The following is a 15,766-nucleotide window of genomic DNA, read 5'->3' as shown; positions in this document are numbered from 1 at the left end:
TGTCGTCGCCGTGGAAACAGGAAGCGTCGTCGTCGCCGTGGAAACAGGAAGCGTCGTCGTCGCCGTGGAAACAGGAAGCATCGTCGTCGCCGTGGAAACAGGAAGCGTCGTCGTCGCCGTGGAAACAGGAAGCGTCGTCGTCGCCGTGGAAACAGGAAGCGTCGTCGCCGTGGAAGCAGAAAGCGTCGTCGCCGTGGAAACAGGAAGCGTCGTCGTCGCCGTGGAAACAGGAAACGTCGTCGTCGCCGTGGAAACAGGAAGCGTCGTCGCCGTGGAAACAGGAAGCGTCGTCGCCGTGGAAACAGGAAGCGTCGTCGCTGTCGGCGTGGGCGGATCAGGCGGCTCGTCTGTCGGCGTGGGCGGAGTCAGAGGCGGAGCAGGCGGCTCGTCTGTCGGCGTGGGCGGAGCCAGAGGCGGAGCAGGTGGCTCGTCTGCCGGCGTGGGCGGAGCAGGCGTCCGGGCTGTCGACGTGGGCGGAGCAGGCGTCCGGGCTGTCGACGTGGGCGGAGCAGGCGGCTCGTCTGCCGGCGTGGGCGGAGCAGGTGCTGGTGTGGGAACCAGACTTGGAGCTGGTGCTGGTGTGGGAACCAGACTTGGAGCTGGTGCTGGTGTGGGAACCAGACTTGGAGCAGGTGCTGGTGTGGGAACCAGACTTGGAGCAGGTGCTGGTGTGGGAACCAGACTTGGAGCAGGTGCTGGTGTGGGAACCAGACTTGGAGCAGGTGCTGGTGTGGGAACCAGACTTGGAGCAGGTGCTGGTGTGGGAACCAGACTTGGAGCAGGTGCTGGTGTGAGAACCAGACTTGGAGCAGTTGCTGGTGTGGGAACCAGGCTTGGAGCAGTTGCTGGTCGTGACTTTGGCGGAGGTGGCCTGGCCGGGGGTTGCGGCTTAGCACGCCGAAGGACTGGTGGTGGTGGCCGGGCAGGAGGTTGCGGCTTAGCATGCCGAAAAACCGGTGGTGGCGGCCGGGCAGGGGGTTGCGGCTTAGCATGCAGGAGGACTGGTGGCGGCGGCCGGGCAGGAGGTTGCGGCTTAGCATGCCGGAGGACTGGTGGCGGCGGCCGGGCAGGAGGTTGCGGCTTAGCATGCCGAAAAACCGGTGGTGGCGGCCGGGCAGGGGGTTGCAGCTTAGCATGCCGGAGGACTGGTGGCGGAGGCCGGCATGGAGGTTTGGGTTTGGCTGGGCGCAGCTGTGCCTGCCCACTAGCAACGCACCCAGTACTAGCCCCCCCCTCAAGAAGCGGATCCCAGACGCGTCTTGTGCAGTCTGGAACAGTCTTTAGGGGTGGGAGGGAGGAGGTGAGGAGGGGGGTAGGCTCCTCCCCTTTTGATTGTCCAAAACCTCTATTCTGCTCTTCAATAGCATGCAGAGTGTCCTTTGCCGCTTGGGATTGTTCCTCAAGTTTTAGTTCAATCAGTACCTTCCGGTACCACTCATCCACCCAAGCAGGACTGTACTTCTCGAGGGGTGTCTCGGAAGATGACTGGGCTGGAACAGGAAGTGGAGAAGGCAGAGCAGCATGTGGCACAGCAGACAGAGGAGTGGGTGGAGCTTGAGCCTTAGGGGGTGGGGCCAAAGTAATTGGGGGCTGAGCTTGAAAATCAGAAGGTGAGTGGGACTGACTAGACCTAGAATTTAAAAAAATGTCCTGATAATGCTTAATTTTAGAATTAAAGTCATTTGTAAATGGCTGACAGAAAGAATTAACAGAATGCAAAAAAATGTCTTTTTCTATGACGTCATCAAAAGTGGACGGGGGCGTGTCCTCGGGGGGCGACAACGGAATGACGTCATAGCTGCAATCCCAGTGATTGACAGGCCAGTCGGAGGAATCTTTGAAAATATGGTCATTATAATTACCAACTATTTGAGGAGAATCCTGGGCTGCTTGTAGCTGGCTGTGCTCCGGAGGGAAAAGTTGTGGGATAGGTGCGTCTTTGCCGCGAGCCGAAGTCTTCTTGGCTGACTTCCGCTTTCGCTGACGCGTTCGGGCTGGCTGTGAGCGGACATCCCCGGGCCAGATGGAGTCGATATGGACCAACGAACCGTCAGGCCCCCACAAAAGGTCTTCGCGCTCCAAAGGGGAATACTGGAGAGTCTCTCTCTCCATCGCCTTTAAGACCAGCCACGTCCCGTAGCCGGAATCCTCCACGCCCTCTTCGAAGAGACTGTCTGCTGTTGGTTTTCTGTTACGGATTCGTGGCATTGTGATGCCGGAGGTCGTCTTTTCAAGATGCAGAGGGATGTCAGGAAGCGGCTTGCAGGTGAGAATAAATGATTTATTCTGATTGCAGAACAAAATGCTGCGCGGTGCACCACGGCACGGAAAACAAGAGGGTAGCCAAAAGATGCTAACATCAAAAATGCAGACTATGAGAGAAACCAAGAACGTAACTTGTTGCGTAGGAGCAAACAAAACCAACAGACCGAATGAGGCCAGCGCGTAAACTAAATAGCCCTCTGATTAGTGCCCGGGCAACAGGTGCGCGTCCGGGACACTAACCAGAGGCAGGTGACTCTAATCTGCCGTCATGGTAACAGAAACAAACTCAAGAGGTGCTGAAAAACACAAGTGACTTGAAAACAAAAACAAAAATATGATCCGGGCAGCGGATCATAACATAAAACCTATTATTCTTACTAAACCGACCCATGTGTGATGTTTGTGGGAGTGTTTTCATGCATATTTGCACGTGCTTTCTTAATGTAATGACACTAGTGTCGTTATCATGAGCGAATATGCTAACACGTATATGAGTGTCTGTGTTAGTGTTATTAACTTACAACAGCATTATTTTTGTATTGTTTTAGTTTCACAAATTACTCAGTAAATTAATCAAGACATCACAGTGGAGTTATTGTGTCAGTTTAGCTGATTGGAGAGCTGGTTTCCACAGCTAGTGGGTCCATGACAATGACTTCAGTTTTTACTCTTTCTGTGTAAATAACTAATTTCACAACATATGTATCTGCGGCTTACAATCTGGTGCGGGAATACTGTATATTCGCTAATGCTAACGACGCTAGCTTAATTACATTACGATAGCACGTACAGATATGCATGAAAACACTCCTACAGACATCGCACATGAGACGATTTCGTAGGTATGAATTATTTTAGATATATTGTAAAACTTACAAATGCTGCTTGGATTGATGAATGAAAAATCTTTTCAAGCAGAAACGCTTTGGACGAATAGTTGCGGTTTAAAGAACGAAGTTAATGTTCAACTCGCAGGAGCTGCAGTGTTCAAATTTGTCCAAAAGACTGCGCCATAGCACAAACAATAACACATCTTTTCAGTGTCTCGGTTGGTTTTCTATGAAAACTATTTGTTGTATAAAAAACATTATGGCCGTAAGCAAAGAAAAAAAGATAAATTAGCCGCTGTTTTATAAGCCGCAAGGTACAAAGCATGAGAAAAAAGTAATGCCTATAGTCCAGAAAATACGGTACATTAAGACAGACTAGCTCAATTGTGCTCCTTATTCTGCTCATTTAAGAGACTTAATCCTTGGTAAATACATTTTGCGTGTTATATCAAGGTTACATATGCTTTTATACATGCAAACCTTTAGTAGACCAGGCCCCAAGTTAGATCTCTTATTCTTTAGATAAACCACACCATTAAAACTGTTTGGACAAACTCTTTACACATAAAAAACACCAAGAAAATATGTGACTACCAGAACACTCACACTTGAGGCAGGTGCATCTATAATATTAGTTAATTTAATTGGCAACACTAAATTGGCCTTAGTGTGTGAATGTGAGTGTGAAAATGATTGCAAAGCCAAATGCCCTGTTGTAGGAATATTTCATCTTCAAACCAAATAAGCAAGATGAGCCCATCAGTTTTTCTAACTGTGGAAACAACGGCACTTTAAGATGTTCAATTCTGATGTTCACTTTTTGCTAACTGAGATTGAGTCCGGGCTGCACGGTGAAAGAGGGGCTAGTGCTCACAATACGAAGGTCCTGGTTCGATCCTGCGCTCGGGATCTTTCTGTGTGGAGTTTGCATGTCCTCCCCGTGACTGCGTGGGTTCCCTCCGGGTACACCCATCTCCAAAAACATGCACCTGCGATAGGTTGATTGGCAACACTAAATTGGCCCTAGTGTGTGACTGTTGTCTGTCTATCTGTGTTGGCCCTGTGATAAGGTGGCGACTTGTCCAGGGTGTACCGCCTTCCGCCCGAAAGCACCCCCCCTTGATCCCGAACGGGACAAGCGGTAGGAAATGGATGGATGGATGGATAATTGGTATCTAAAAATTATGCAGGCATTATTACAGGCATTTAGTGCTCAGAAGAGAGGTGGGCAAAGACAACAGTCATTCAAGCCACTTTTATTTTGCAAGATTTCTCTGTGCACTTTAGTGTAGAGAGTGAGAATCTCTTCAGCACAGCTTCCATTATTATCCAGGAAAAAAGGGGCAGACTGACAACTGAAAAGGTTGGAATGTTCATCTTTCTGAAAGAAAAAAATGTGCGTCCTTCTGAAAAACAATCTAATCTGCCCATCACGTAAAAATGACTACTTATACGTCAACACTGTGAGCACTTTTATGTTAAAACTGTTAGTGCTTTATTAGAGCAGGTACTTTGTTCCAGTGTACTTTTTCAAGCGCTATTATTTGGATGTAATTTATACTTTAATTTACGGTCAACATTGTGTCTTGTTTCCTCGTCATTGAGGTATAGGTGTAAACTACAATTATAATTCATTTTTCATCTGTTTTCAGATTTAAACTTTTGTACAAAGTTTCACTTTATTCCGTTTTATTTTGATTCTTTGAAAGGTGCTGTCGGCAGGCCAATCCAAAATGGTGTTAAGTTATGTGTGTTTAAAGTTTAAATGAAAAGCAGCAGCAGCACTATTGCATAACTTGAGTCATGCTGTGGGCAATTTCATGTCTTCCTTCAGAGCAGAAAAATATTTGTTGATTAGTTTAAACATGGGATTTGTTTTATGTCTAGTATGTAGCAAAGTACATGCATAAAATATATTACTATACAAGATAGGGAAAAAAGGTTGGTATCAGATTGGTGTTAGTGTTAGACTTGAAAAAGGTGTATCGGGCCATCCCTAGTAGTGATAAAATATATCTTATGTTGTGTATTTAGGCCCCTATTCTCCCATTTGCGCTTATCTTTTTTTTACGTGCTAGTTACGAACATTTGTCTTGTTCGTATTCTCCCAACCAGTCTGCGGACACACCCACCCTGTGTAAGCTAGGCAAAAGTGCAAAAGCCCCTTCCGCTGTGTGTATTTTGATTTTTAACTTTTAATACAGAGTGGCTTAATGGTCCTTTCATCCTCATCTTGATGGATGTTTCGAAGTGTCTCAATTTAGGCGATCAGCATAGCTGAAATAAAAAAAATGTAAATAAAAACAAAAAAAAAAAACATTATAGTAATAATAATTTAATTAAAATATTTTCTTTTTTTTAATAAAAAATAACAGCTTTAATAGTTTTCTGGAAGTTTATTTTATAATTTTGTTACCTGTTGTGTACAGCTGCATCCAAACTTAAAGGCCTACTGAAATGCGATTTTCTTATTTAAACGGGGATAGCAGGTCCATTCTATGTGTCATACTAGATCATTTCGCGATATTGCCATATTTTTGCTGAAAGGATTTAGTAGAGAACATCGACGATAAAGTTTGCAACTTTTGGTCGCTGATAAAAAAGCTTGCCTGCACCGTAAGTAACAGACGAGTAGCGTGACGTCACAGGTTGTGGAGCTCCTCACATCCGCACATTGTTTACAATCATGGCCACCAGCAGCGAGAGCGATTCGGACCGAGAAAGCGACGATTTCCCTATTAATTTGAGCGAGGATGAAAGATTTGTGGATGAGGAAAGTGAGAGTGAAGGACTAGAAGGCAGTGGGAGCGATTCAGATAGGGAAGATGCTGTGAGAGGCGGGTGGGACCTGATATTCAGCTGGGAATGACTAAAACAGTAAATAAACACAATACATATATATACTCTATTAGCCACAACACAACCAGGCTTATATTTAATATGCCACAAATTAATCCCGCATACCAAACACCTCCCCCCTCCCGTCCATATAACCCGCCAATACAACTCAAACACCTGCACAACACACTCAATCCCACAGCCCAAAGTACCGTTCACCTCCCCAAAGTTCATACAGCACATACAGTATATTTCCCCAAAGTCCCCAAAGTTACGTATGTGACATGCACATAGCGGCACGCACGTACGGGCAAGCGATCAAATGTTTGGAACCCGCAGCTGCATGCGTACTCACGGTACCGTGTCTGCGTATCCAACTCAAAGTCCTCCTTGTTAGAGTCTCTGTTGTCCCAGTTCTCCACATGGTAAAGCTTGGCTGTCATCTTCCGGGAATGTAAACAATGAAACACCGGCTGTGTTTGTGTTGTTGCTGGAGCCGGCCGCAATACACCGCTTCCCACCTACAGCTTTCTTCTTTGCTGTCTCCATTGTTCTTTGAACAAATTGCAAAAGATTCACCAACACAGATGTCCAGAATACTGTGGAATTACGCGATGAAAACAGACGACTTAATAGCTGGCAACCATGCTGTCCCAAAATGTCCTCCACAATCCATGACGTCACGCGCTGACGTCGTCATACCGAGACGTTTTCAGCAGGATATTTCGCGCAAAATTTTAAAATTGCACTTTAGTAAGCTAGTAAGCCGTATTGGCATGTGTTGCAATGTTAAGATTTCATCATTGATATATAAACGGACTGCGTGGTCGGTAGTAGTGGGTTTCAGTAGGCCTTTAAGTGCATTATAATGTTTCACCTTCCAGCCTCAGGCCCATAAGAACAAAAGTACTTATGTCAATAGGAAGGCCAGATTTGACAGAGAACGCTTACTTTTAAAGATTGCTCCACCCAAAGTGCATCTTGGATGAAGGCGCACATGGACAGACTTAAGTAAATTTTTGAAAATGCAGCGTAGCCAGAATCCGTGCAGTAACATACTTTTTCCCCTCAAGCACATGAGAAAATAGGGCCCTCACAGCACAGGTGGTCAAATAAATAGGATGGTGCCTCAGTTTTCAAAACTTTGTTCCCGGTTTTTGAAAAACATATTCTATAGTTTAAAATTGCATGTAGCAAACAAGTCCGTTGGCCCGTGTATCATTCTATGAAATTGAGTAACTCAGTCTTTGTACTTTTTTCTACTACTGCGAAAATCCACCATGGGGCCGAAAAATTGTGACTGACAGCACTTTGATGAAGAGGTTGAGAAGCACTAATACATTTAAGAAAATACTCCTACATAGTACGTCCTCCCTTTCCGATATTCACCATCTTCGCCAATAAACCTACAATAAAAGTAAAGATGATTTTAAAAGTGAATTCATCCATTTAATTATTTGTTTGTATTTCACATTGTTTTCAGCATGTAAAAGTAATTCTCTAAACACATTTTATTGTGTTCATATTGTTGGGTGTCTGGAACAGATTAGCTGTTATGTTATTCATACAATGTGGTTTTCGTGCCACTGTACCAGTTAAATCTGGGTACAAATTAATGAACTTGTTTAAATTTAGAAGATTATGTTTCCTGATATACTGTACATTCAATACATCAAGGTGCTGCATAAATCTGTCAGTGATAATTAGTTTAAATGTATCATTCTTGATCACAAAGTCAACAATTCAACGCTGCAGTGAAAATAATTTTTCAGATGTGCTGGGAATAATTAATCGACTTTCAGTTATCTGAAGGCAAAATTGGTTATTTTCCTTCTGTAAATGGTTAATAAATAAGTAATAAGTAAAGTATGATATACTGTATATATAATATGTAAATATTACATATATTTTATATTTATTTCTACTATGGTACATTTTTAGTCTACTTTATACCTTTTGTTTTCGCCCTCTTTTTGTGCTCTTGTGTGCATTATCATTTCCATCCTTATCCTTTCCATCCTTTGTAACTGAGCTACTGTGTGGAACAATTTCCCTTGTGGATCATTAAGTTTGTCTAAGTCGAAGTCTAAATGGATTATACTTGTATAGCGCTTTTTCTACCTTCAAGGAGCACCCATCAGTAGCAAGGGTGAAGTGTCTTGCCCAAGGATACAACAGACACGACTCGGATGGCAGAAGATCGGGATCGAACCAAAAAACCCTCAAGTTGCTTGTGCGTCCGCTCAAACAATCGAGTCACGCCGTCCCCCATCTGTTTGTCACTAAAAGAACATTAAGTACGGCAAGAACTGTGTGCGAGTAAAAAATATAATTGTCTTTTTAATTAGAGGGCATAATCTCGATTATCTCCATATCTCAATCAAACCATGCAAGAAATGAGACAGATGTCTTGCAGGTGATGCATATTTCTACAAATGAATAGCAGTAAACTGGTGGACACTTCAGTAGCATTCTCATTGAGCGCATATTAGCTTAGACTAAGGTTTCTGCTTAATATTAATTAATGAAGCTTTTCATGACGTACAGGTTATCCTATCTTATTCATATATGTTCTCTGCCCCACATAAATCTAACTTCATGTCAATTTGAGCTGCAGAAATTCTTCTTACTCCTAAAGTTTGCTGCTATTGTATTATGTTGAATGCAGCAGTTTTTACTCATACCAATTGATTCTGTTTAGTCAATTTATTTTGACATGTACTATGGCCATGTCTTTAATGCTTAGAACATACATAGCTTCAGGCATGTTTTGCATACTTCAGTAGTGGACATAATGTTCAGGTCCCTTTGGACAGCGATTATACAACACTTTTTTAATTGTCAGCAATTAGAGCAATAAAATGTCGTTTAAATCCGCTACACACCTGCTTTGGGCAGCTTATGTGCCAATATCAGACCTGACAACTTGTGCACATGTGTGTGTGACATTTTTATTTTATATTTTTATTAAAAAGTTAATTCAAACGCTGCTAAGTTTAAAATTTAACGTTGACTAATTTTTTAGTCCAGTTGCCAGTAATTTTGTTGTAGTTTACAGGTTTCAATTTCGACTTTTGTCTGTCAAACCCGGATGCACCTGTGTACGCTACAGCGGCTCGCTCCACCTACAAACCCTCTTGTGTAGTATGATGTGCATTTCCGAAAAAATGTATCTCTTAAGGAACATTATTTCCCGTGAGCATACGACTCACTATGCTGCCCACCTGTGTGAATACCTTCTTAGATCAACATTTGCAGTAGAAAGTACTGTTGTTGTAATGCATTGATCAGTCCCCGCTGTAATAACACTCCCCTCTACTCTGATTAACAATGTTGTAACTCATTGGTTAGTCACTGTTGCAATATCACAACCCATCTCTCTTTGATTGCCATTGTTTAAACACATTGATTAGTCCCAGCTGCAAAAACACTTTCGCTTTCTTTAACTATCATTGTTGTAACGCATTAATTAGTTCCAGCTTGATAATACTCCCCGTTATCATTGTAACGCTTTGATTAGTTCCAGCTGGCAAACACTCCCCCTCATTAATTACCATTGTTTTAACGCTTAATCAGTCCCAGCTTAATAACACTTCTCTATGTTCTTTAACAGCCATCGTTGTAACGCAATAATTAGCTCCAGTCTCTTTAATTGCCATTGTTGTGACATGTTGATTAGTTACAGCTGCAACAACATTCCTCTTAGCTCTTTAATTACCATTACTGAAATACATTAGTCCCAGTTGCAAAAACACTCTCACTTTCTTTAACTATCATTGTTGTAACGCAGTAATTAGTTCCAGCTTGATAACACTCCCCGATAGCATTGTAACACTTTGATTAGTTCCAGCTGGTAAACACTCCCCTTCATTAATTACCATTGTTTTAACGCTTAATCAGTCCCAGCTTAATAACACTCCTCTATGGTCTTTAATAGCCATCGTTGTAACGCAATTATTAGTGCCAGTCTCTTTAATTGCCATTGTTGTGAGATGTTGATTAGTTACAGTTGCAACAACACTCCCCTTAGCTCTTTAATTACCATTGCTGAAATACATTAGTCCCAGCTGCAAAAACACTCCCACTTTCTATAACTATCATTGTTGTAACATATTAATTAGTTCCAGCTTGATATCACGCGTGGCGAAGTTGGTAGAGTGGCCGTGCCAGCAATCGGAGTGTTGCTGGTTACTGGGGTTCAATCCCCACCTTCTACCATCCTAGTCACGTCCGTTGTGTCCTTGGGCAAGACACTTCACCCCTTGCTCCTGATGGCTGCTGGTTAGCGCCTTGCATGGCAGCCCCGCCATCAGTGTGTGAATGTGTGTGTGAATGGGTGAATGTGGTGATACTGTCAAAGCGCTTTGAGTACCTGGAAGGTAGAAAAGCGCTATACAAGTATAACCCATTTATCATTATTTATTTATCAGTCCCCGTTATCATTGTAACACTTTGATTAGTTCCAGCTGGTAAACACTCCACCTCATTAATTACCATTGTTTTAACGCTTAATCAGTCCCAGCTTAATAACACTCCACTATGGTCTTTAATAGCCATCGTTAAGCAGTTATTAGCTCCAGTCTCTTTAATTGCCATTGTTGTGAGACGTTGATTAGTTACAGCTGCAACAACACTCCCCTTAGCTCTTTAATTACCATTGCTGAAATACATTAGTCCCAGCTGCAAAAACACTCCCACTTTCTATAACTATCATTGTTGTAACACATTAATTAGTTCCAGCTTGATATCACTCGCTGTTATCATTGTAACACTTTGATTAGTTCCAGCTGGTAAACACTCCCCCTCATTAATTACCATTGTTTTAACGCTTAATCAGTCCCAGCTTAATAACACTCCTATATGTTCTTTAATAGCCATCATTGTAACGCAATTATTAGCTCCAGTCTCTTTAATTGCCATTGTTGTGAGACGTTGATTAGTTACAGCTGCAACAACACTCCCCTTAGCTCTTTAATTACCATTGCTGAAATATATTAGTCCCAGCTGTCAAAATACCCACACTTTCTATAACTATCATTGTTGTAACGCATTAATTAGTTCCAGCTTGATAACACTCCTCGTTATCATTGTAATGCTTTGATTAGTTCCAGCTGGTAAACACTCCCACTCATTAATTACCATTGTTTTAACACTTAATCAGTTAACCCAGCTTAATAATACTCCTCTATGTTCTTTAATAGCCATCGTTGTAATGCAATTATTAGCTCCAGTCTCTTTAATTGCCATTGTTAAAGTTAAAGTACCCATGATTGTCACACACATACTAGGTGTGGCGAAATTATTCTCTGCATTTGACCCACTCTTGATCACCACCTGGGAAGTGAGGGGAGCAGTGAGCAGCAGCAGATGCCACTCCCGGGAACCATTGTGACACGTTGATTAGTTACAGCTGCATCAACACTCCCATTAGCTCTTTAAGTACCTCTGTTCGCTAGGCTTGACGGATGCTAAATAACTAAAGTCGACAGGATTGTTGTTGCTCAGGGACTTAATGTCACGTTGTGCGCGTTAAAGTGGAGGTTGTCCAAAGTGCAGTCCAGGGGACTTTTTTTGCCATGGGCCCCCTTTTTTTTTAATTGGCCCACGGCACACTGCATTTGCACTACATTTTTTCAAGGTTGGCAGGTCTGCAATAACAACTGTCCTCTTTTAAGCAAAATGTTGCATCTTTCCTTTTGCCCCCGTTGACAAGTGATCTTTTTCACAGTGCCCCAGAGACGAGGTCCGTCAAAAAGCAGGCAACTTGTCCCATCGCCGCCTCGTCAACCACTGTGGGGAAACGCCTCCGTAAAACCCGACTGATTGATTGAGGACGACACCCCCGCAAGACAAGACCAGACAAGACTTGAATATGAAGAGGACATTTGTATGTGACATTTTTTTGTTACGTCACGTTTAATTTAACCTATTGTGTTACCTTGTTATCCACTGTGAATGATGTGTCCCTCAGTTACATTGCGTTGTTGACACAGTATACCACTTAGGTGAGTACACCCTTCACTTTCCAGCTAGCATCTTCTCTACTTGGATATACTTTAGAGTAGTCCGTTTACAGCGTGTATAGCAGCGTATATTTACTATCAAAGAAAAATGAGTCAACACACAGTTATTGTGTATAAAGCTGTAAACACAGTAGTGTCATGGCTTGGGGTTGCATGAGTGCTGTGGAGCTGTGGTTCATTGAGAGGACGTGAATGCCAACAAACACTGTGCTATTAGAGTAGAGTGGAATTAGGATTACGGTTACAACCTGTGCAGCTTTGGTGAGTTCCACGTCCAAGAGGATTACGGCAGTGCTCGATAACGTTTCCTGTGAGGTGTACTTGCCAGATTTTTAACTATTAGGTCTGTGTAACTCATTTTCAGTAGATAGTAAATCCATACAGTGGAACCTCGATTTAGCAACTTAATTGGTTTTCGAACCTAAATAGTAAAGTTTTCAAACATGTAAATATGTCCATATATTAGTAAAGGTTTGGACACAATATAAAGACCATTTTAGACTTAGACTTAGATTTCCTTTTTATTGTCATTCAAATTTGAACTTTACAGTTTTACAGTTTTGATAACAAAACAAAAATGACCTGAACTGTCCTTATATGCAGCCGCCCTGCCACATACTTTGTCACTAGCTTTGTGGTGCACAGTTTGAAACTTCAAAACCTAACTTCAACAGCCAGGTCACTACAATTATTAGGAATAAACAAATATAATCCACTGTACAGTAGGAAGGGGATTCATATGGCCCCATTCGTCACGGTTTACCTGACACATAAAAATGACAATTTGAGGGAGTGCACTATCCTCTTTAGCCGCCACTTGGCCGTATAGTGTTAATTAAAAATATGTGTACTCTCACGTGAGATCCACCCAGGAATGGGGCCATATGAATCCCTTCCCTACTGTACTTTGTTGATTAATATTCTTTGTGTGCAGCTGGAGAGCAAAAGGTGTCGACAACGCTGTGGATACTTTTTGAATGTTTCAAACCTCTCATCTCATGTCCATTGCTTTCTTTGGACTCATGTTGAGCTATTATTGACAGCACTGTTCTGCTGACTGAATAAGCTCGATCAGCCCGCCCACAATGGATGTGCTGCCTGGCACAAAATGGGTGGAGGAAACGGAGGTTCGTACATCAAAGCATTTTTTTTTATCAGTCTGGTTCATAAATCAAAAACTTAATATATTTAAGGATTGTTAAATAGAGGTTCAATTGCACTGCTATACAAGCTGTACACTGACTACAGTATGTGAATGTCACTTGAGAAGATCTATTCAAATAGTTGCTGACATATTAAGGGTATGTTCACTTTAATTCAGAGTTTCTACATTTACAGGTTTTTTAGTGTTAAAACCAGCTGAGTTGTACATATTGATGAAATGTGTGATCAATTGGAGTGGATTTGTTTATTTTATTTTTAGGATTTGTAGCGCCACATGAAGCAAAACAAAACTTTCGGACTTGGCGTTTGTTATTGAATTAAAAGCTCTACAACTGGGCCCCGTAGGATAACAAGGCATCTTAACTGGTTCTTTTGTGTTTGACTTAACTACTACCGCTCACAAAGCTCATAAAAATATTGAAACATAGTAGAGTTGATCATTTTAATTCAATCAATCCAATGCTGACGGAAACCTCGGTTCAAAGCAAGTGTGTCTACCATCCACACTCGTAGGGAGGAGACGTGGTGTTTATGTAGAGTGAACTTAGTATGGATTGAAAACAGACCGCCTGGAGCCGGGATGGAACGCGACCCTCTTATCTTGTCCCATCAGGCCCAAAAGAGACACTTAGACAAATGCCGGACTCATAGCCACACTGCTCATACCTCCTCTGATCCTGTCCCCTTTGACTTGTCCTCCGCACCGTACCGCTGTTTACCTTTCTTCCAATTAGCACCGCTATTTGTCCTTCTCGGAACAACACTCGAGTCCCGACTGCCTTCTAGCCCTTACCTAATTTCCGAGAAGACTGACAGTCCTAACAAGAACTGCGTACACATGTGGTCTCTAGGCATGACCTGCACTGACTCAAAGCTTTATTGGAACCATGGCTACTGCATTTTTAATATGCGGGGATGCTGAAAAACATGTTTTCATCTTTGTAAACCGCATAAAATTGTGGTAAGTAATTCACTAATTTCTTTTAACCATCCCAGACCAAGAACGTGGATCAGAGGCTTGGTTATGAAAGATCTGATTGCATGTCTCTTTTGTCCTAACTTTTGATATTTGTAAAATAGAAACAGAATAAATTATCTCATTAGGGGCCCCAGAAACGCACACCATGGGTTGGCTTAATTTTTTTCCACATCTGTACAGCAGGATCTAAATTTTTTGGTGAGTAACCTTCTAATCTTGTCAGACAAAAACTGAATCTCATTTTTGTCCCCATAATAATATAAATCCAATTAATTGTGTTCCAGACACCCAAAAGTATGAGAATAATTATAGTTGTTCACGTGAAAAAAACAATGTGAAATACATAAAAATGGTGAATTGAAATCGATAGGTAAAGATTTAAAACATGTTTTATCTTTATTGAAGATTATTGTTAGCGAAAACTATGATGGGCTGAGAGGAAAGCAACATGGATGCCACCTCACTAGTTTTTTTCCCAAACTCATTGGTTTTTCTCACCTTTTTTTTAATTTATTTTTATTTTTTTTAATCAAAGTGCTGGCACTCACAACTTAGTTTGACCCCATAGTGGATTATTTTGCAGCCCTGTTCAATAATAAAAAATAAAAAGATTAAGTCACCAACACGCTGGATTTTTTGTCGAGAACACAATTACACAAAAAGACTTCAGGTTAGCATATTATTTTTCTGTACCAAGATTCTGGAAATACAATAATTAGTCAAACGATTAATTAAAATGCAGGCATGTGAATGTCCGTGAAAACGCAAAAATTCATGTTTTTGAACATTCATTTTCGCGTCAAAATATAATTTTTAAGTTTTTTGAATGAAATATTTAAAAAAATATGATTAAAAACAAATTGTTAACGCTCTCCTCAGCACTGAGCTGCAGGACAGGGATACGACCAGGAGCCCCGAAACAAGCTCGCGAGTTAGCATAGTTAGTATCATCTCGCTGACTTACTACTTGTTGTCCCAGCCACAATGTTGATTGCTTTTTATTTTGCTCCTAATCATATTTGGATGATTACAATCCGAACACTCTGTTCCAAACCAGTTGTAATTTTAGAGTATTATTAGCCAGCGAAAATATATGTTTTTGACGTATGGTCTCAACACCAGAAGAATATTACCGAGGGGCGAGGGGTCGTAGAGACAGGATTGAGTTGCCACGTTTTCCAAGTTCTTTACATGCATGTTTTAGAATTTCACATATACATTTTCAATGATGAGAATGTTAGGAAATTATCTACTAAAAATTAAACATTATGTGGTACACTTCTCAATAAGACAGCCAAAAGAGGTTGGTATATGAGAATCAATCTAAAAGTAAAATATAGTGTCAAAATGCACCCAATTGCAGGAAATGTAGTCTTCATTTTCAAAATGTTCTTTCGGGGCAGCACATTGTGCCGATAGAAATGTTCCTTTTTTTTGTCATTCTCTTTTTCTCAAAAGGTGCTCACATGCCTGAAAATGAACTCAATAGCTTTGCGTCATTGATCAATTGCCATGTTTGTTTGTTTTTTGTCTCTCGCTTACAAGCAGGGTGCAAGAGGGTTCATTGCCCTCAGCAGCTGAGTGTTATTCCATTCTTGAATGGAGTGAATCTTCTTGTCGGTCATCCACAATCATTGTGTCCGTGGGTGGAGGCGGGACCTCTACGC

General features: G+C 41.9%; 1 protein-coding gene across 2 annotated transcripts in view; it reads left to right on the top strand.

Moving 5' to 3' along the window:
• Positions 1-14,706, top strand: part of rad18 (RAD18 E3 ubiquitin protein ligase) — a 109,624-nt gene extending 94,918 nt beyond the window's left edge. For both annotated transcript variants that reach the window (XM_061932543.2, XM_061932541.2), the window contains one exon: positions 11,662-14,706. In XM_061932543.2, the coding sequence (XP_061788527.2) occupies positions 11,662-11,764 (103 nt within the window). In that variant the 3' untranslated portion in view covers positions 11,765-14,706. The remainder of the gene's footprint in view (positions 1-11,661) is intronic.
• The last annotated feature ends 1,060 nt before the right edge of the window (positions 14,707-15,766 follow it).

Source organism: Nerophis lumbriciformis, linkage group LG38 (assembly GCF_033978685.3).
Source record: "Nerophis lumbriciformis linkage group LG38, RoL_Nlum_v2.1, whole genome shotgun sequence".
In the NCBI taxonomy this organism is placed as follows: Eukaryota; Metazoa; Chordata; class Actinopteri; order Syngnathiformes; family Syngnathidae; genus Nerophis; species Nerophis lumbriciformis.
Note: the sequence above shows the minus strand (reverse complement) of the source record. Positions and strands in the feature narration are given on the sequence as shown.